The sequence below is a fragment of the Grammomys surdaster genome, unplaced genomic scaffold (assembly GCF_004785775.1).
Source record: "Grammomys surdaster isolate TR1022 unplaced genomic scaffold, NIH_TR_1.0 126028, whole genome shotgun sequence".
Classification (NCBI taxonomy): Eukaryota; Metazoa; Chordata; class Mammalia; order Rodentia; family Muridae; genus Grammomys; species Grammomys surdaster.
Genome location: NW_021620841.1, coordinates 4042755 through 4066080, shown reverse-complemented (window position 1 = coordinate 4066080; position 23326 = coordinate 4042755). Strand labels below are relative to the sequence as shown.

The following is a 23326-nucleotide window of genomic DNA, read 5'->3' as shown; positions in this document are numbered from 1 at the left end:
CAAATACTAGGATTAGAAGCCCTGGCGATTGTAATACATACCTTTAATCCTAGCACTCTAGAGGCAGAGGCCAGCTTGGATTAGAGAGTAAGTTCCAGGACAGCCACAGAGAATGTCTGTATTGAAAAACAATACCACCCCAAAAAGAACGGTGAACTATATGCTTGGCATATTGGCCTTTTGAAAACAACCTAACAATCTAGTTTTTTTTTGTGTGTGTGTGTGTTTGAAGCTCACTATAATTGGAATCCCACAGGTGACACATCAGCACTGTTGAAACAGCCTCCATGTTATGGGTACTTGCCTTTCCACACACACTGGCTTGAGAAGATTCCTGCCTCTTAAATGGCTTCCTTATGAGCATCTTCTCCTGTATCTTCGGCACCTTACTTTTAATAAGCAATTTCTATCGGTTTAAAAAATAACCATGGGAGGTTACATGGAATAGTGCACAAAGTGCCAGTACTCTTGAAGATGTGACAGAGGATTTCATGATCAAGGCCAAAGCATCTACATAATGAATTTCAAGCTAGCCTTGCCACATAATGAGACGCCCCTGCTTCACCCCAAAACAAATAAGCAAACAAACAAACAAAACTACCTGACCAGCCAACCAAACCAAAATAACCAACCAACCAACCAACCAATCAACCAACCAACCACACAAACAGGAAACAGACAACAAAGGATACCTGTATTTCTTTACAGCAGTGGTTCTCAACCATTCTCCCCTCATCTTTTAATTTTATTTTTAATATTGTTTCTTTCTTCTCCACATTCCCTCTCCCCCAGATTTACTCCCTCTCTGTTTCCTCGTCAGAAAAGAGGGAGCCTTCAAGAAACAATAGCCAAACAGGACAAATCAAGATATGTATTGTGTGAGAGAAGGATCTATTTTCAATAATTAAAAAAAATACAAAGTGAAGTAGAACTGGAAACAGGAAAAGAAAAAAGAAAAAAATTGTTTCTATTATTTTTCAAGATTATAATTACACAATTCCCTCCCCTTTTATTCTCTCTCTCCAACCCTCCCTATGTGCTTCCTTGTTTCTTCTCAAATTCACATATGCATAGGTATGTGTATATGTGTGTGTGTGTATGTGTGCATGTGTGTACGTGTACATGTGTACGTGTGCTGTGTATGTATAGTGATCAGAAAATGGAAGAGAGGGTACCTTCAAGAGGGATTAATATGAATTTTATGTAACCTTTAGTACTTCCTGTTGCTATAAAAATAACGACCTTGACTCTCAGTTCTCCCTGGCTTCCTGTCTTGCTATTTGATTTTCTACCATAGTTTCTGCCATTTTGAACCCATCTGCCCTGAGAACCTTACTAAAGTTAATTTCTTTTAGACTTTCAGCCTAAAGACATGTGAGATAAATATACCCCCTTTGAAAATAAGAATGTTTGTTACAGCAATAGAAAATGGACTAAGATATACTCCTCAGGAGTGAGTCATTTTATTAGGTAGAATTTTTACAGAGAAATACAGTTATTAGGACACATACAAACTCACACACAAACAATGTATAAAATGAACATATATGTATGAAAATGTCTCATGAAATTTACACATATAACTGATGGGTCTGGATATCAGAAATCTGAGATCGTTTCACTTGGCTAACAAGAAGACATAGGCGGGGCTGCTTTCTTCCCTGAAGTTCTGGAAGAAAATCCATTCCTTTGCCTTTTATAGTTTCTGGAGGCTGTCTTTTTCCATCAGCATTTCACTCTGTCTCTTTCTCAGTACTTATCTCTACCCTGGGATCACAGTATTCTGTAGAGCAATCTTTTCATCTAGAAAGCACAACTACACTTTTCATGTGTGATTCATTTCTTAGGTTCTTTGAATTAGGACACAGACATCTTTTTCCAAGGTTTAATGAAAGAACAGCACATCACACCTACCCAGTTGGGAGTTTTGTAGGTATGTTGCCAATGGATTAGAAGCTGCGAGGAAGTAGGAGGAATTGCTTTGCATAAGGAACCTAGAAAGAGTAGAAAAACTAAACAACGTGTCCATGCCTTCTTCCCAAACAATCATCTTCCCTGCAGCGGACAGGGTTGCCCACCTTTAACTCCCCCTGCCCCCCCTTAGTTTTCTTTACATTCTACTTCTTTGTTTTCCAGAGGAATTCATTTCGATGTATTTTATACTTTTCCTACATTCCTTCCCCCTCTACTTGTCTTGTAGTCTCTTTTCGAAAGCCAGATTTACTCATTATCAAAACATAGATGCCTAATGTCCTTAGACTCAATCAGAAAATGTGAACTGTAGGGGAGATAGGCTTGGGAATCTGTGCATCTGATATGCTCCCTAGGGAATTCCTGTACACACTAGTTAAAGAGCTGCCACTGTGTTCTAAGTAAAGTTGATAAACTTATCTTGTTAGAAGAGAAGACCAAAGAAAACCTTCTAAGGGAGCTAGGGCATTCTCAGTGCAGCTTTTGGGAGATAATGATAACAATTTTGTATGTAATTTAGTAAGAGTCTAATTCAGGCCTGGAGTAGAGGAGAGGTCATGTCAAGATGAGGGGTACATTCTTGGGGTTTAACCAACTGTTATTTGATTCTTAAGTCACAATGAAGAACTTGATCTCCTCTGTCATTTTCATACTGATTTGTGGTCTGCTGAAAATCTCAATAATACCATATCTCCAAAGACAACTCACTAGCAACCTTTCCAATTCAGAGCAACTGTGTGATCAAACAGGCATCTGACACCATCCAGTCATTACAAAGGCAACCATCGTAATCCAGGTTGTTGGTGTTTGAATTGGAATCTTAGTATGATAGGAAACCATCCAATCATAGCACCAGTAAATCTGAATAGTTTGATTTTATAATTTATGTAATATGATCCAAAGAGGAGTTGTTTTGGTGTGCTTTCTTAAAAAAAACAATTTTGCAGTTATTTGTTTTGAATAATTTTCACTTATAATTAAGCTGAGAAGGAAAACTGTGATTAAGCTGATAAAGAAAGCAAATATTTAAAATACATGGAAAGAAAAACATGTCTCTGACGATTGGTGTTTTGGTTTTGGTAATATGGTAGTTTATATGACATTAGAACTTACTAGTTGGAGTTGATAAAGTAGTTAACCACAAAAATCATTTGATGCTTTCATGTAGATGTAAGTGACATTATCAGAAGTCAAAGCCAAAGCAAGAATGAAATTGATTTCCTTCAATTTGAATTCAGGATTTGAATTCATACTCTGTGCTTAAAGGATTCTCACAGAGAATGCCCTGCCAGCCATATACACAACACACAACTGTAAAACCCTTAAAGAAGTCAACCTAGAAGGAAGCAACCTCTATAATCAGGAGAATTGAAACCATCACTGCTTATCTTTAGGGCATGAAAATACTTTTACTCAGCAATTTTAAAGGTAGGGGCACACAAATGTTAATGATACAAGCAGGAATCACCGGCACAAGAGACACACACAATGCTCACACAATGCTCTAGGTAATGTAAATGCAGCATGTGGTAGTAGTTTAGCAAACACAAGAGGCAAAGTAAGATCTTAACAAGAAGAAGCTAATTGGAGGAACATTCCTTCTTTCCTCATTGGACATGCAAACCAATCACTCCATGGCAACCTGGAAAATTAATGTCCTTATAAACTGTAGAATGATGGACCTTTAGGACTAAACTTTATATTGAAATTGTGACCAATTTAGAATGACTTATGAAGTATTACATATACTTATATGGCAAAGCTAAGATAGATCACATGTAAATTAAATTATGTAAAACACCAAAGAAATAGCCACATAGCACACAGCTTGAAAGCATCTGAGGACTGGAGAGACGGCTCAGCGGTTAAGAGCACTGGCTGTTCTTCCAGAGGTCCTGAGTTCAATTCCCAGCAACCACACGTTGGCTCACAACTATCTGTAATACCATCCGATGCTCTCCTCTGGTGTGTCTGAGGAGAACTACAATGTACTCACAAATGTACTCACATATTTAAAATAAATAAATTAAAAAAAATGAAAACATGAAATTCAGAGAGCTAAAATTCATCTTAGAGATAGATTCTTTTTGGTGTCTGGATGGTAAGACAAATTCTGGATAAAATCATGGAAACTGCTGTGTGTTGGGTTTAGCAAAACAAAGGAGGAATAGTTGAATTTCACTAGCAGTCTGTGATATTATGGGAATTGAGTGTTGACTACTTTAGATTTGATCTCAATTCATGCAAATGAATCTTACGTAAATATGTAGGGAAATAAATGATCCTCAAAGACAACATATTTTATTACAGCATCCCTGTATCAGTGACATATATACCACGAGGTCAGAGATTTCCCATTCTTGCCAGTTGTTTTCAATGTGCTGTGTTGAGGCCAACAGATGGTTAGGTGTCAACTTTCAACGGTCACATTCCATGTGGGAAAATTCACAGTACAGAAAGGGAACTGCTTATTGCTTGCATTCTGGGCTTGCTTCAGGATTCTTACGAACCTAGGATCTCTTCATAAACTGGTGGATGACTCACATTTTGTCTAAGTTCCTTTGTCAGGGTAGAAAGAAATAAAAGCTATCATTTTGACAGCAATAATCACATGTAGCAATAATCATAAATTCCCTTTTTGTCTTGCTGGGTCTAATCTTTCATCTAGACTCTCTGTTCAGCTGGAGCTATTCATGGAAGTCTACATTGCTTATTTTCATGCTGACTACCATTTCAGGTAACAAGTTCATGATGGAGTTCCTTGAGAGAGAACTTGGCATTTAATTATTGCTTTCTTTGTAATTTCTTCCTTATGAGAAACCTTGACGTACAGGGGCAGAAGACAGGCACACAGTAAGCCTCTACTTAGAAAAGAATGGCCAAATTCAGGATTGTTTTGTTTTGTTTCTTGGTGTAGTAATTTTGACTGCTTTCCTTATTAGACAAAACACCTTTCAGGTTCTGAACAGACGGTTTAAAAACAGAAAAATAGAAAAAAGTGAGATGATACAGTGTTGACATCTTCAATTTTATTCAGCAAAAATTGAAGTGATGCTTTTGAATCAAAAGATTCCTATGGAATTTGAGGTAAGACTTCAGTTATTACAATTTAATTAATTTCACATGCTATCACAGTTTATATGGGAAATATGCAGTTCACATGACTTTTTATTGTTTTCTAAGTCTTTTTAGGTAGTTTTCAGGTACATTAAAATACATAGGTTTGTAATCAAACTATTGAATAACAAAATTTGACTTTGATTTCAACTCAAGATTTTTCTGTATGTACATCATTTATGAAAAAATTTGTTTCAGAAAAAAATTCAAGATGTTAGTAGACAGAGAAAAACAATTGTGAAGCATGATTTATACATCTGTCATGTCATATGTTATTTATGAGGAAAGTCAAGTTATAAATTAGCCAGGGGCATAGACGAAAAGGTTTAGTAATGTATGTTGATTTAAAACATTTTCCACAAAAAATTTACTTCTCTGTTTGAGAAAGCTCTTTGGAGGTTAAATTTTATGTTCTAAACAGAGTGCAACCCTAGCTTTTCCATTATCTTATACTGACCCACTAAAAACGGAATTATTTTGTAGTTTTGACTATGGCTTAGTGGATACATATTTCTGGACCAGTTTAGAATGTAAATATAAATTATTAAGTGGACTATCTGTGTAGACTTAGGTGATTTTCTAGTTAGTTCAAGAACAACAGACTATTAACTTTTTAGTGAATATCATCGAATGCATGCTTTCCTGTAAAATAGATGAATTAAAATTTAAAATGAGTGTGTACACATGTGTTGTAGACAGGTACACTATTATATTTTATAATTTAATACTATTTATGTATGTATTTCGTGCTTGCCTTTTTATTGTAGGGGTGTACATTTTCTGTTGCTTCATTGAATTAGCTGGTTTTATTTTTAATATCAATGGGGACTAATTAAGACCACATGGAACAATAATACATGATCAATGAATTTGGGACCATAAGAGGAAACTATGTATGTAATGGATATTGGATGAGTCAACCACTGGATACTTTGAAGTCATTGCAAAGGAAGGGTCTGGGAAACAGCGGACAGTAAAAACTGCTGTGGAGTACCTCTGTAATCAGATGTTTCTTGTTATTGTGTTCTGTCCGCTAAGTGGGAGGGACAAGGGCAAGGCGAGTCTCGGAATCTGCTGTAAGAAATGTGAACCCACGGCCTAGACATGGCTTTCACTCATTTGTAGGCTTAGATGATCTCTCCAGAGTTCATTTTGAAAGACGATAGCTCTTCTCTGATGCTGTTCTAGGCAGTCAATAGCTTCTGGAGAAGAATGCCCTGTGGCTGGAATAAGAACACAGACTCCCCACCCCCCTCTTTTGTAATCTAATCAGGTACTTGTCATAGAAGATGAAAAAATGGATTATCAAAAAGCTCTTCAGTACCTGCTGAATTGTTTAGTTTCCTTTTTAAAGACAAATATTAGAAAAGCATTGTTTTCTTTTAAAATCTAGACGATTTCTACAATGTCTAACAGCTCGGTGGACCGATGAAAATGTCAACTTATCTCGGTGCCATAATAGGATTTCAGTTGAAAATACATGCACATAGTTTTAATTTACTTTTACGTTTGGAGAATAAGATACAATATTGTAGATACTGTAGGAAAAGTTAATTAGATTTCATTCCTCCTATTTTCAAAAGCTACTACTCTGTGAATAATAAGACTTAGATAATATACCAACATTTGGGAATAAGTTTTCTCATGACGCTAGAAGATATAAAGAAGTATGGTTTGGATGATTCCAGTCTTTCGAAGTTATGAGAACGGCTGACATGGGCTAAAACGGTGTATGATGGGCAGGTGTGTAGCCGGCTGTAACTAATCCGGGCTCAGGCAAGAGGCTGCCTTGCATAGCTAATGAGAGACCCAGCCAAAGGGCTGACTGTGAGCTCTATCTAAAACCTCAGATACTGTGTGTAGTTGCAAAGCCTGGGGTTTTTCTTTCAGTGGCTTTATCCCATAACTGTATTCATTTGAACCTGAGCGCACAACGAACACTCACTCTTGAAAGATGCCATCATAGTGAAGACTGACACTTTGGTTTCAGTCCAGGGAGAAAGAGTCCACTGAAATGAGCATTGTGAGGGAAGTCAGTTTGATGGTACCTTGGCGTGCTCTCTCCCTTCCTATACTGCTGGTTTCATTACGAGGTAAGAGCTTTCGTATCTTGACCTTCGTTTATCACACGTCTCTCTCTTGAAACTGATAGTTTCCTTTTTTGTTAATTCTCAAGTGTTTTGACGTCGTTAGAACATATATGCACTAAATCATATTCAGACAACTTTACTGGATTCTTAAGAATGTAGAGAATTTGTACCCTTGGTGTGCTTTGAATTTTCTTTAAGTGGCTATTTAAAATCATGCCTTTATCTCTATGTGCAGTCATTCAAACTTACTCCATTTTTCCAACATGATTTACAATGATTTCCCATGTGTAATGTAAGCATTTGAGAATTTATATTAATGAATATTTAAGGTTACAGCATGTCATTAAAATCTAAAAATTAAAAAAAAAACGTTTTTAGATCTAACTTTAACATTTGAGGTTATGGATGGACTTTCCATTTTAATAACTAACAAGTTTACCTATAAATTAATTTTTGTTATATGTTTTTTATGGAGATGGCATTTATTTTTATGTACTTCCCTCTCCCCCCTTTTGATCCTTGATAAAGGGTCTAGGGTTTGGAGCTTATAGGGAAAATGGAAGAAATGACAGACATGTGAAAGACACAGAAAAGTCATACTCTTCCCATCAGAGAGGCACTTAGCTCTCAAGGAGAAAGATGTAGGATGCTGGGCCGGATGCTGTGTGGGATACTGTGCAGAGGGGCAGTGAGATTGGCTTGTTCAACATGATCATTTTGTTTTGCATCATTCTTAAGCTTGCCAGATACTAAGTGGTAGAGTCAGCACTAGAATAGCCCAGCGATTCCACGTCTGGCCCCCACTCTGTTGTGTGACAGCACTGTGTAAATCAATGGACATTAATCATGTTGTGTGATGGCACTGTGTGCATCTACAGACACTGGCCCTACTTTTAGGAGGACTATTGCTCACCCCAGATATTATAGATATTACAGATTATTAGCTGGTCAGAATCCTCTAAAAAGAAAAAAAATAGCAGCAATCCTCAATGCGTATTTTAATATTTGGATAAAAATGATCTGTTAAGCAGCAGAACCCAGACCAGGATGTTTGTATATCTTGCAGTCTCACCAACCTGTATTTATCTCTGGCAGGATACATTTGTATGTCATCTATCCTGACAGAAACATCAGAGTGAGTATTTCTTTGTCTTTACGTTCTGAAACATCAAAGGAATGAGAATATGCCAAACTCAGTAGACAGTGGTGTCCATTTTTAAACTAACAAGTGAAACATGGACAAAAAGCATGAGATGTTCTTTGAAATATTTCCAAACATTAGAAATGACATTCACTTTCATATTTGTGAGAAGTCCTGGTGTTGTCCGCAGCCTGTAGGTACTAAAGAGACATTTAATTCATTTCAAAGGTTTGAAAAGAAGTTACATCCAGTAATATGTCTCTTTACATTTTTCCTGTTGACACAGATTATTGACTGTAAATGTACTACATTGTTAGCATAAAGTAAAACCACTTTTAGTGGTTAAGTGGCTATAATGATTCTAGTAATAGTGAAAATAGTTTTTTTTTTACTGCTTTGCTTAGTGAAAGGCAGAATTATACTCATTTGATTTTTAAAAATATCTTTATTCATAAATATAGTACAAAATATGAAATTCCTTAAAACAGCTGTATAACTTAGTGAATTAATGATTTGGTTTGGATAACTGTCAACTAAGTGTTCTTATATTTATATCACTCTATTTTTTTAGTGATACAGAACAGATGAAATTAGAATACTATGTATGGGAAGGTAAATGCGCCTTTGATAAATATCCACTTCACCAGACTCATGAGGTTCTAGGAAGAAGAAACTATGCCTGTTGGTGCTACAGTGTTACACTATTTTGTTTATCTCTCAATCTTAAAGTTCCTTCCTAAAATTCAGTTTATATCAGAGCCTGGAGAGATTTGGGGACAGTCCCGAATTTTGTAAAATGAGACAGCTCCACCACCCAAATCTCACCCTTCCATAGAGGGGAGGGGGCCCCTTAAATGTTAAACCAAGAAAGGCCTCTTTGATAAAAGTGATGGAGAGCCGGAGGAAAACACCAGTTCCCTCTTGGGAAAGGCTGTTCAGGTTGCCCAGGGGCCTCTGACTACACAAGTTCTTTGTGTTTTCTTGCAGAAGTGAGTTCTATGAAAATGAACAGAGAAGGGCTCTGTTAGCAATACAGGTAGGTTATGCCTCAGATGGAGAGAGGCAGAGAAATAACTCATTCTGCTTTGGATTCTGCTGTCACCTCAACAATGGGACCTTTGTGGAGGGGATGAAATGCTCAACACAAGACAGCAAAAAGCAGGGAGAGGCCAAGGTGTTTCTTAGCAGCTTTTATTATTTTGTTTTGTTTTATTTTATTTTGTGATCCTAAATATATTCTCAGTTCACATCGATTTGTTTGGAATGAACCACTTTTTTTCTTTCTCCTCATTCACCTCAGTAACCTGTGCTTTGGCTTCAGTGTTGACAGGAATTGCATACCATCTCCTTGCTAGGACATTTGGATGATTTAGAAATTAACCACAATACGGGTCAGGATAAGAACAGCAGGGCACACACACACATAAGAGCAAATGGAGAAAGACTAACATGACATCAGTTAGAGACCACAAAGCAGTAAGAGACATATTCTCATGTGCTGACAGACAACCTTCATGTTTTCTGAAAAACAAACAAACAAAAAACAAAACAAAAACAAAGAAAAAACCCAAACAAACCACAAAAAACAATTCATGGGTATTTCTGAAGAGCAGGATGCTGTTAAATTTGAGAACTTGTTGCCTTCTTCCTTTCCTATATAAAAGATAGTAGATAATATGATCTCATTTTCATCAAATTATAGGTGAAAGTTCAAATGAATGAGCTTCAGAAAATATTTTTCTGAGAGACAGACAAGTTAAATTACAGATTTGATGTGGGAAAGACAGTTGGTTTTAGAAGTAATGTAACTTGAATATTAAATAGTTAACAGCGTAAATATCCAAGGGAACCTTTGACACATGTTGCGATACAAAGCATTTATCTTCTTAAATTATTTTTAATTACATTTAGATGTGTGTGGGTATGTGCACCCGATCCTGAAATATAAGATCCCCTGGAGTTGGAATTACAGATGGTTGTGAGTCCTGGGATGTGGGTACTAGGAACTGAATTCAGGTCTTGTGGGAGAGCACCAAGAGCTTGTGACAAGTGAGCCATCTCTTGAACTGCTGAAATATAGCTGTTATAAGTATTTCCTGATAGGTGCCTTCATATTTTGTCATAGAGTAAACTGAAGGGAACAAAGAGATAGAGTGGTCAAGTGTGATACTATGGCAGTTTAGATGACAAACCGAATTCTTTTTTTTCTCTCTGAAGACTAGAGATGCTTGTGTGTATGTTCATGTTTGGTGTGACTGTGCTGTATTTGGACTGTGGAGGCCAGAGTCTGATGTTAGGTATCTTTTTCTATTGCTCTACACAGAGTCTTTTACTAGAGTTTGCTGGTCAGTGAGCTCCAGGACTCTCTTCCTTAGCGCTAGTATTCCAGGCATGTGGCATTGTACCTGATTTAAAAAAAAATAGTATGTTACAGTTAATACTTCGAGAACTTCATGTAACCTATTGTAATCATGCTCACCTTATTTTCTCTCCCAGCATTCCTTAGATCTACCCTTCCCTTCCCATGTGCCTCCCAAATTAACGCGCTCCTTTCGTTTCTTTATAATTCCCTACCCAGTCTAGTTTGCGTTGCCCATATACTCATGGGCGTGGAGCTATCCTCTGGTGAATGGTTGACTTACCAGGAACAAGTGCTGTACATAAACCTGACTCTCTTTCTTCCAGAGTCAGGGGCGGCTAGTATCTTCTCAGTTAATGGTGGCACAGTCTCCTCCCCATTTCAGGTCGGACTGTTGACTGGCTTACTCTTGTACAGATCTCATTCAGACAACCACGGCTACTAGGAGTCTGTGAGTGCAGCTGTTCTGTCAGGTTTAGGAGATACTGTTTCAGTCCAGTCACCCTGACCTCCATCTCCTATAGCCTTTTGGCACATTCTTCCTCGATGATCCCTGAGCCTTGGAGTAATATAAATTATTCATTTGTGGCTCAGCACTCAACAGACACTCATTCTTGGTATGCTGTGCATTTCTGGGTTAATTGCCACCCACGTCATAAAGAAATGTCTCTGGGGAGCTGAACTAACCTCAAACATAGAGATAGGAACTTAGAGAGCAGTTTGATACTATGCTTATTTAGCAAAAGAATAGTAGTTGGTTCACCTCTGGGGCCTGTGAGCTGCCCAACCATGGGTTGTTGGCCAGATTTATGGTACCAGGAATGTGTTTCCTCACTCCGCCCTTAAATCCATTCAGAAAGTGTTGGTTGACCATACAGCATCTGTGCCACTATTGTATCCATAGGAATAAGATGACACTCAGACCACTCCTGTAGTCCACAGAGTTCACAACTAGATAAGTTATCAACAGATAACTAACTTCCTGTATCCTCTGTAGACTACTTGACACCTTTTAGTGCTATGAAAGCCAGACACCAGGAAAGAAGCTTTCAGTTCAAACCAATTTGATTTCTTCATGTCCTGAGACCAAAGTTTATTATACATGGCTCTGGCTTTTTATGTGGATGTTGGAGATGCAAACTTAGGCCCTTATGTTTCCATAGCAACCACTTTATCCATTGAATCATCTTCCTTGCCATATTTTTTTTAATAACTAAGATTGTCAGTGGAAACAATATTTCAGTTTAGTAAGTATTTTGTATTAGAAAAACTGCAGTAGGAGGATTGTAAGTTTGGGGCTAGTCTGGGCTATACAGTAAGACTCTGTGTGAGAACAACAAAAAATCTCATATATCATGTGAAGTAGTTAAGATGAATTTTCTATGATAAGAAGGATGTGATTGCCAATGGAGTGTATTGGCAAAAATCCATCTGTACAACTCAGAAGAACATCTGTTGATGAAAAAGAAAACTTCCGTTCCAGTGAGCACTCTCGATTGAAAATCTTGCATGAGCTGTCCATCCCATAATGTTGCAAATAAAGAGCTCTGTGGATGGGAGTGAGCCCTGTGCATTTACATGCCATCAGGATCTGTGCAATGTACCCACTAGGAGTTAGGTTAATGCCTCTCCTCTGTTACTAAGCAGGGACGTGCTTGCTTTGTCTTTGTGTCCATTTTAGGGAGAATGAAGAGCAGGAGGCTTGCACTTCTGTTTCCTGTAGCCAGTGGACATGTGTCAAGATCGTTTAATGTCGATTAAGTTTTCAAGGGAGAAATGTGACAGGGAGCAATGAGGTCACAGTCAGGCCGTTCATTGCTTAGAAATAGGCTTTAAGGCCATTCATACTCAGTTCATTCCTCTGCTGTAAGCAAACAGTGCTGATGGATGGATAACTGTCCTCAGAAATATGCTGGCAGTGACGTAAGCAAGTACAGCCGAGGCATAGACTTCTATAAATGGTGTGCAGGTGATTGTTACTGTGATTTCTCTATACAGGACACGTCTCTGTCATAATGACCATCCTCCTGTGAAGGTGTAATCAGGAAGGAGAAAGAATGGTTGCTCTCTTTTACTGGTTCTGTGAATCTGTGCACCCATGTGCACCCGTAGCAACATTCTTTGCATTGCATTCAGTGAATCTTCTGAAGCAGGCATTGAGACAAAGGCTTAGGTGAACAGTCTCTGGAAAATATACTAAGGAGGGTCAGACAAAAGTGAAAGAAGAGAAGGAGAAGACACAATTCAGGGCATATGAATGGGGGCTTCCTGATGTAGCCATCTAGGGCTCAGTCTTATTGGGAACGTGATAAGTAGCCTCTCATTCTTGTTTCTGCAAGGGATGGGGAAACTGGAATATTTATAGCCCATCAATTCCTGTTTTCCTACTGATCAAAGAGAGGAGCTAGTGCATCTGAAATATCCTAAAAGCCCTGCTTGGACTCTGTCCTCAGGGAGAGATAGAAAGAAAGCTGGGCTTGGAGTTGGAGGTTCTGCATTCCCACAGAAATCCAAGTGAATGTGATACGGGCTGAAAAAGCATTGCTGGAGTTTGCTTTAGTCATTGCTCTAAATATGACGAGAGGCAGATTCCCATTTGAACTATATCTTTCTATTCCAGTTCAGTTGGTACTTGTTGCTGGCTTGCCAGGAGTCATGTCATGCAGAATTGCCATGCTTGTGAATTTAGAAACTTCGTGTCTCCAGGGATCTGTAAAGAAATCATTTTCCATGCAAATGGTTCATTGAATCTGAGTCACCATGGATTATTGGATGTGATGTACATAACATAAAAATGAAAAGGCCCCACTTATTAAAGTAGCATACTGTTCTGAGTTCAGAAATGTTCCCAGCTCTAGTACCGAGTGTGGAACTCTACACCTTTGAAATGCACTATGGAGCTGGAGAAACAGACAGGTTGCTGAATTGTCAGGAAGCTGGTGTGTTAAGTGGTCACTGGGATTTCTTTAGAGGAGGTCAAAGTTGAGCAGAGTAAGAACAAATATATGTATTTGTCTTAGTCCAGTATGATACAGTATATTCATTCATTCATTCATTCATTCATTCATTCATTCATTCATTTTGTATGTGTGTGTGTGTCTGTGTACATGTCTGCACGAGGATGTGTGAGTGTGTGGTGTGCGTGTGTAGCATGTGTATGCTCTCATATCATGACATGTACATGGATGTCAGAGGACAACTTTTGGGAGTCTTTCTCTTTCCATTATGTGGTCCTGGAAATTCTACTCAGGTTATCAGGCTTTACCTGCTGAGCTATCTTCATACCCCCTCTATTCCATTTTCATTTAGTAATAGTAAGAGACAGCAAGCCTATCCTTCTTATGATGTGCTTGGAGTATTATTACATCATTGATTGTTTCATTTTATCCTCCTGGTTCTGTAAGGAAGACACTGTTATTCTTTTTTTATTTATTGAAAACGGAGGCTACACGAACTAGCTAATTTGTTCAGGGACTTAGGCCGGTATGAGATAGAGTTAAGACACTATACGTTTGTCACACATCAGGGATGAGGGACTGGTTTCCACGGCAAGGACTGGCATAAATTATTTCAGAGGCAAAGAGCTTCAGAGATGGTATGTGCACAGAAGTGTTAGTGTCTATTTGATTTGGGCAAGCTGGGGACAGTATAGTGGAAGAGCAAATGAAGCTTGGCATCATGGTGGCACCGTGGACATAAACTGTGGAGGCCACGTTGGTTGAGGACAAGGCAAATAAAAATGGAAGGGATTGAGAAGTGAAGATAAAACATGGACCAGTTTGCAAGGAGGCAATAATGAACTTATGAACTTGGAGCTCTGGTATACAGAAAAGAGTTTAGAAGTGAATCTTTAAGAGTTCTCAACACGCGAGAGAATATAATGGTCATATCACATACCATGGGGTGAGTTGTGTTTAAAGAACATACTGAGGGGCTAGGGACATTAGGGACATGAACCAGTGGGTACTTGCCATGAAAGGGCAAGGACTTGCTTGTGCTTGACATTCTCAGTAAAAGATCAGGCATGGCCTTTTGCCATTAATTACAGATCAGGGAGGTGCAGACAGAAGATGCTTGGAGCTGATTGGTTAGTCAGTTTAACTGAATCCCTGTGCTCTAGGTCAAGAGACCCTGTCTCAAAATATAAGGTAGGAAGGCAGCAAATGTCAGCCTCTGATCTCCATAGGCAAATGCACATCCCTATGTGTACACACTTGAGCAAGTACATACATGTATCTTTCTCTTTCATACACACACACACACACACACACACACAAGGAAAACGCTTAAATCAAAATTTTCACGTGTGAGAATAATCATCAGAATTAGAGGTCGAAGATCTTGGTCCTTACATCACATCACCCTTTATGCTTATTTTACATCCTGCTCCAGTTTCCCTAACATCACCAGCTACTCAATTTGATAACCATGTGTCAACGCTTGAGTGTATATCTTCAGGTGAATACAAAATGCCATTGGTAAGGAAATGATTCTGAACTATACATGTAATTGGAATTGAGTTGGGCTGAGACTCTATAAGTGATTAGCTTAAGCAATATATAATTATTTATAATAACTCTTAAATCACAACATTTCACATGGGTTGTTTAAAACAGTATAAGTTTCGTTCTTCCTACAAGCTTACAGGACAGTGTTTTACTCTATTGCTATGCCACACAGTGAAGTAGGTGTCATTACCGCTCCCATTCTACAGATGAACAGATGGAGGCATTACACTGATAAGAAATGTGTCTAAGTAGAAGTAAAGTGTCAGAGGGTGTTTCTGTGAGTGATGGTTTTATAGCCTGGAATATAGGCAGGTCAGCACTGACTCTTAGTGTATCGATCCCCTGGACTACCCTTAATATGCTTGTATCTGAAACCATCAGAGAACTGTTACTTTTGTATGTGAAGAATCAGTTAAGACAACAGTGCCTTTTTAGGGTTCCTTTCACACAAGGGTGATGGACTGGGGTAGGTGCAAGCGGAACAAGGGCACAGAGGACAAATGCCTTGTGTAAGTAGCCAGAGACAGAAAGAAGGCTTGAAGCTGGCTCTTCCGACCATCACTCCAAGGAAACCCTTCCTGCTTCCCTGAGATGGGTCTGGATCATGGAATGATACATTAAGTCAGTGCTTTATAATTTCTGTATTTAAAAACGCCTCCCAGAATTTCTTTATTGGCATGTTTGGCTTATGTTAAACAAACTAATTTGCATTTGTATTTCTCTGTTTTAAAAGTCTGAAGCAACCTCTCCGAGATATTTTTTCCATGAAGCTATTAATTGGGGTGAGAGTAAAATAAAAGGTCAGTGTGGGTCGCTGTTCTTCTGTCTGTGTTTTCTGAGATGATCCCTTGGTGGGGGGCGGGACTATGTTAAATCTTGCTGTTCTTCTATGTTTTCTGAGACGGTCCCTTGGTATGTTAAATCAGTTCTTTGTTGCTTCCATATATGCTGGGAAGGACCGAGCCACGATGGTAATAATAGTAATCATTTAAGGTCATGTCCTACACAAATCCAAAGTATTTTTAGATTGGCCAGAGCTAAACATTTGGACGAAGCTGCCGACAGTGTGACTGGAGAGAACACGGAAGGGAAGCAGAAGCTTTCTCTTTGCTCCCAGTCAATGACCTGGTCCTTCCCTCTCCACTGTCAGCTTTTTGTTTTAGCAGTATAATATTTCTGTTAAGCAGAAAGCTGGCGGTAGCATAAAATTTATAGAAACAGAAATAAATTTTATCATCATGTTTAAAGTCCCAGCAAAGTTCGATGTTTGCTTTCAATAGAGTAAGCAGCTTTGTAAATACGTTTTCAAAAACTAAATATTTAGACACCCACCCAGCGTAAGATAGGCATATCTCTTAAAGAAAAGCCACACTGCTTGTTAAGTTCATGTGAAACATTTTCACCTGTATTTTAGTTTAAGTTAAAACAGTTCCTCCCCTGCCTCCCCCCAACCCCCACACACCTAAAATTTACTTAGAAATCTGTAGGCTTTGAATTGTAAAGAGAAGTCATTGGATATGTTTAGGGGCAAAATGATAACAGGACTTTGCTCTGCTTGTATTTGGCAGACCGTGTTTGTTATTACAGTCAGACAAGTGCCTTTGCCAGTGTGACATCTTCCAGACAGCCCCAGCTTCTTAAGTGATATTTTCACAGTTGACTCAAAGGTCTTCTCTTCTCCTGATGTGTAACTGGGGTCCTTTCAGACTGAGCTTTGCCAGTTGCTGTTGTCTTCTTAACAGAAGAAACATTTACGTAGCATTCCTTTGCCCTCTCCAACTCACTCAGGAGATGCCGTTGAGATTAAAGAACGCGTGTAGCAACTTGCTGCTTCTTTTTAATATATTTGTGTGGGGCAAGCTTTCTTTCCATGAAAAAAGTATTTGCGGGGGCGGGGTTGGGGCGGTGAGGTGACTTTTGCTTCTGCCTCATCTTTGTTAAGCACCGATTTCCAAAGACTGGGTCATTATATAACCTAGCCTCAGTATTAGTGGGCAAACTTCAGCTGAAATGTGTCACTCATCTCATCGAAGGTGGGAGTTTCCCTTTGAGTTTTTATGCTATGCTTGAGCCCTCCCCGATGTGAGCAAGGTCTGAGTTATTCTTGAGCACAGCGCTTGCTCCTGGAGAAGGGGCTGATGGGAAGTGCTCCAAACCTGGGTGCAGGGAATCATCTACAGCTTGGGCGTTTCTGGTTCTCATCATCTCGGACAGGGATTCCTTACATGGGAACTTGACCTTTCAATTGCTCGAAGGAGGCTAACCTTCTCTCTCAAAGTACTTCGAGATGTGAAAGCCTGTCTTTCTTGCTTCAGAGCACACATAATGAAATGAATAGATAGAGATTTGATGGCTTAATTCTTTAGCACCACAAGGCAAAAGGCCCGGGTTCTGTTTAAGTTAACAGTGTTACAGTTAGTCCAAGCTAGATTGTGACATATTGTGTTTATGTGAGCTGATCCATGCCAGAAGATAAATTATTATTTTGTCCCTCAGGTTCGTGTCCTCATGAATGCCTTAACGGGGCTTTCTGTTCTAAGACGGGTACGTGTGACTGTCAAATATTCCAAGCTCTCGGGACAAGGTGCCAGATTGGTAAGTTTCAGGGATATTTATGAGAGAATTATGGGATATGAAAGAGAACATTAAGTCATGATTTGGTTGGAAATGTTCATCCCCTGGGATTTGGGACATTAACTAGAAAGTTCAAAATTTATTTTCATCAGTTTGAAGTAATGTAGAAACACTATAAAAGAAAATAGAAGTGTGTACTTGCCCTTTCCACCAATCTCTATTTCCTCAAGTATATTTTTCCCTTTATTTTCTGGCATTAGCCCAGTTGAACCGTTTTTTCGTTTATATCTCTCTTGTACTTAGTATATTTTACTTGAAGCATTTCTTCTTCGTGTTCTGTTAGTTGGACATTAAATATGTAGATTAGAAAAAGTACTGAGAACTCTTTAGGTAGGATAAGTTTTCATTTTAAAGTATTTTTATCCACAGTGTCTAAGATAGGACCTTAGGTTAATAATTATTAACGGATAATAGCCAGTTTTTTACCAGTTGCAGGACAGTATGTGAGGTACAAGGCCGGGTATGTTTGTGTATGATATAACATGCTCCAGCACCCAGTGATGCATAATAAATGAGCAATACTTACACTTCAGCGTTCTAAAGAAAAGTGCAAGATGTAAGACCCACTGTTGGGGAAGGCTGTCTTTTCCTGAGTGGACCAAAGTTAGCCTGAGCTGATAAATTTAGGTAAATGTTTCAGAAGGAGAGGAAATTAAGACTCCTCCTTATCTTTGAGATTTCCCTGGAGTATATCAAAACCCACCTAGTGACATTTTAGCAAATGTTCCTGTTTTTTTTTTTTTTACATTATTATAAAGTGAAGCATTTAAAATATAAAAAATGGCACCTGGGTGGTGGTGGTGGTGGTGGTGGTGGTGGTGGTGGTGGTGGTGGAGGAGGAGGTGGAGGTGGTGGTGGTGGTGGAGGTGGTGGTGGTGGTGGTTGTGGTGGTGGTGGTGGTAGTGGTGGAGGTGGTGGTGGAGGTGGTGGTGGAGGTGGTGGTGATGGTGAAGAGATGACTTAGCAGGGAGAAGCCCTTGTTGCCAAGATTGGAGTTCTATCCCCAGAACCCACTTATGCAGGAGAGAAGCAACTCCACAAAATTGTCCTTAAACACTTTCTTGCTGCAACACAATGAGACCCACCCATACCACACCCAACACAATAATGAACATTATCCACCACACAAACAAAAGTAGAACAGAGGGGAAGTTTTTCTAGAGGAGAGGCATGATCATAATAGATGAAGCCATTTGATTTAAAGTACACATTGTTTGAAATTTCACCAGTCTGAGGTCATCATTTTGAGATTCCCGGAAACCGAATGACTAATGCTTTCTGCTCCATTTTCAGGCACGGATACACATCATTTATTTATTTATTAATTTTTTTTGGTCATCATTTATTTTTCTCTTTGGGTACTATAAGGAAATTAAAAAAAAATAAAGAATTATGGAGACTGGAGCATTCTCATGCTGCCCGTGCTGTTCTAGAACATTCCATGATGATCTATCTTTCCTTTCTGAGGCATTCATTTGCCGGGTCATCATTACTGTATTCTTGTATCATTTTTCATTCTCATCCTTTCTTCCAGATCTGTCTCTTGGAAACAACAGGGAGTTTTTAACATAAGTCCTTCAGTTCACTGCTACTTGTTTCTTTCTGTGCCATGCACCACTCAAAGGGGGACAATACTTATATCAGTGAAAATTACAATTATCGTGACTGAACATTTTGAGATCGATGCGATCTATTTTACCCTAGTAAATATTCTTTTATTTCTTTTCAGTCCCAAACATGGGAAGTGGCAGAGATGGGATTTGCAAAACCTGGGGACAGTATCACTTTGAAACATTTGATGGAATCTACTATTACTTCCCAGGAAGCTGTTCTTATATATTTGCAAAGGATTGTGGTAATTTGGAGCCTCAGTACACAGTATGGGTAAGTGGTACTTGAATTTAATCAATAAAATCAATTGCTCATGGAAAATAATGTATTTGAAAATATCCAACGAGTATACAATAGACAAAAATACAAATAGTAATTATAGAACACCTAGGGGTCTACGCTTAATAGAATGGTCCAAATCTGTGGCCATATGGGGAGTGTCAGTCCATTGAGATAATGGCTGGCATCTAAGCCACAGGGATTGAATCCATGAGAGAATGTCTTACAGACTGTGGAGGAATATCATATGTTTACTACCACAGAGACTCCCATCCATATCCCTGGGGTTATTTGGGGTTTTATTTGATAATTTGGAAGAGGATAGAGTCAGATATTAGTAATATCATTCATATTTTCTCCTTCCTTACTATTTGGACTGAGATGTTCTCTTGCTTTTACTGTTTTAAAGTGTTATCCCTAGGCTAGGGAATATAACTCAATGGTCAAGCACATATTTGACATGCACAAGGCCGGGTTTGGATCCTTGGCTCCAAAAATAGATGGGTAAATAAAAATATAAAACAAAATGCCAGGTGGTGGTAGCGCACGCCTTTAGTCCGAGCACTTGGGAGGCAGAGGCAGGCGGATTTCTGAGATCGAGGCCAGCCTGGCCTACAGAGTGGGTTCCAGGACAGCCAGGGCTACACAGAGAAACCCTGTCTTGAAAAACCAAAATAAATAAATAAATAAATAAAATAAAACAAAACAAAAAGAACCTTTTGTGTGCAGAGGAAACTGATGTTTATTAAAGGGACCCTGTGGATTATGTAATTACCAGGTAGAGTCAAGCTACCATCCAGCCAGTTCATACCACTAGCTCTTAGTTTCAGAATTCACAAGACCAGTGAAGTCCTAGGAAATATCTCAGAATTCAGCTGCAGTTGTTTTCCTGTCGTCTTTCTATCCCTGTAGGACTCTTCTTGACAGAGCAGCTCTTTCACGGAGCCTCCCCTTTTCAACCCTTGCTTCTGATACCCCTATCAGACTAGATGCTTCACAGACTTGTCCACAACTTGGGGTTTCTTCTCACCCTATGTCTTGTTTCTTGGATTCAAGGAAAAGTCTGATGATCAGGGAATTTTGTCTACTTGTAGGATTTACTTTAAAAAACCCTCCTGACTCCTCTGAGCTCATGGCCTGTGTTGGTGGAGGTGTCTGGTCCTGTATTTGAAGTCCGCTAGACTTTTAGACTTAGACATTTTAGACTCAATGTCTAAAAGGGGGAGATGCTTGCATTCAAAATATGCATGGGGGGACAAGTTTGAAACCTCATTTTAACTTGAAGGGCATTTCTAGAAAATTTGATTAATTTACTGATTTCTGAGTATTTGTCAGTCAATCTTTTCCTTGCTTCTTAAACAAAAATAGTAATCTTTTCTTTATCCCCAGTAGCAGGAGATGTCATGATTGTATGAGGCTCACATATCTTGTCCTTCTCTCCATAAGGGGCACATTCATGATTCACATCCTTCACTTAAAGGACATTATTTCTTCCTTTATTTCTTCTATTCCTTTTTCAGTTCCTGAACTGAAGGGCCTCATCATTTTCTTATTGAGTTTTTCCCCTATTTTGCATCATTTTGCTTTTTTTTGTTCTATACTGTGGGAGCTTTCCAACTCACATATATCCCAATCTTCTGACATGTTATCGATGGATGTTTAGCTATTTTTACTTAAACTTTTTTTTTTCTAAACAGCATTTAATGATCTTTTTTTAGACTTGTTATGTGCTCACTTTTCTGTCTGATATTAGTTGATTTTCATGTGTATGTAATGTATATATAACTTTTGTGAATCATTTTAGATTTAGAATTTAATTATACAGATCATTTATTATACATTCAAAACAAAGAAAATTGGTATTGAATTTAATTATATGGATCACATTTGTTTATTCAAAACAAAGTTATTGGTCCTGCCTCTTTGATTTCCTCTTTCCTCCGTTCCTTAGGTTCTGTCTTTTTTAGTATGGACTTTCTTCACGTGATAAATAATCCATGAGTGTTAGTTCACGTTTGAGAACAAGTGTTTATAATCTGGTACGGGAACTACTGATATTTGGGGAGGGCTTGTTTGCCTAACATGAGGTTGAGCAAAATGGTCTGGTCTTACTAGAGCTGTGCCCCTCCGTGTATTGATATCTGTCAACCTTTCCCCATTTTGTCCTCCAAAGAGGAATTCTACAACAATTGAATGGGATTGGAGGGTGAGTTCTTGGAACTTGAGAACATTTTAGTCAAATTCCACCCCCTGGCTTCTGTATTTCTCGTCTCGTGTCTATCTCTCCCTTGGTTTCTCTCATACTTTACCCTTTCCAGAATTTTACTACCTTAGAGAAGTTTTCCTTAGCCTGGAATCAAAACTCTTCCCCCTAAATCTTGATATATATACTCATGTCTTTTCTTTATTTAATATTCCTTTTCAGTGTTATCCAACACCGTGTATTTTATTTCCATTTTGTACATTTTCTCATTTTCTTGCAATGAGATGTAAATTTAAGGAAGGCAGATATTCCGTTTGTTTTGTTCATGGCTGTATCCCTAGAATGTGGGACAGCGTTAGATACATACGAAGTGATTAATAACATTTACTACTTACACATTGCATTTATTTTTTTAGTGTCCTATTATTAGTGATGTTCTTATCCTTTTTATATTTGAACGTTCTTTTCTATTTGCCTAGCTACCTACTTTTCTGTCGCTTTGTGGTTTTGTGATTTACATTTTAGTTTTTGAGCTTCTAAAATTAGTCTTGAGATAAGGTAAGAGAACGTAATGTTCACTTTCTCTTCCCACCCACTCTTCTACTCGTTTTCCTTATGTTATCATAGTAAACTGGATTCCTCCTAATATCTGAAGAAATATTATCTTTATAATTTAGTTTCTCTTCTAAAGTATCGGGGAATAAAGAACATCTATTTTATTTTAAATGAAGTCATGTTCACTTTGTTAACACATAAATATAGCGTGCTATTGTGCTTCATTCAAAGCTCTCTTATGATAGTCTATAGATACCCTAATAGGAACTTAAATAATAAAAATGTGTTTACTTGTGGTGTTTATGATTTTTCTGCCCAACTATTCTTTTCCCCAGGATAAACCATACAGTTTCAGAAAATTACCGCTTAACATGTAGAGGTTACAGTGAGCTTACAAATATCCTGAATTAATTTGCCTTTTATAAGATAAATTCTATTGTTCACTTTTGAGGTAACTATTTCTTTTCTCCTAAAAAGCTTAGTCCCCGTTTTGTAGGGTACCATGGGTCCAACGATGCTGCAAGCTGGAAAGGTACACTGTGGGGTTTAGTCAGCCATGTGGATCCCTTCAATAATTTCCCTTTATTCCTTTCTTCCTTCCTTCCTTCCTTCCTTCCTTCCTTCCTTCCTTCCTTCCTTCCTTCCTTCCTTCTTTCTTCTTTCTTTCTTTCTTTCTTTCTTTCTTTCTTTCTTTCTTTCTTTCTTTCTTTCTTTCCTTCCTTCTTTCCCCCTCCCTCACTCCTCCCCTCCCTCCCTCCCTCCCTCCCTCCCTCCCTCCCTCCCTCTTCTCTCTCTCTCTCTCTCTCTCTCTCTCTCTCCCTCTCTCCCTCCCTCCCTCCCTCCCTCCTTCCCTCCCTC

At 38.5% G+C, this 23326-nt stretch overlaps 1 protein-coding gene across 1 annotated transcript in view; it reads left to right on the top strand.

The window, feature by feature from the left end:
• The first annotated feature begins 7129 nt into the window (after positions 1-7129).
• Otogl (otogelin like) overlaps positions 7130-23326 on the top strand; it is a 143043-nt gene continuing 126846 nt past the window's right edge. Inside the window, exons 1-6 of the mRNA XM_028754595.1 lie at positions 7130-7181; positions 8274-8313; positions 9307-9355; positions 15920-15986; positions 17683-17781; positions 19550-19704. Coding sequence (XP_028610428.1) covers positions 7130-7181; positions 8274-8313; positions 9307-9355; positions 15920-15986; positions 17683-17781; positions 19550-19704 — 462 coding nt within the window. The remainder of the gene's footprint in view (positions 7182-8273; positions 8314-9306; positions 9356-15919; positions 15987-17682; positions 17782-19549; positions 19705-23326) is intronic.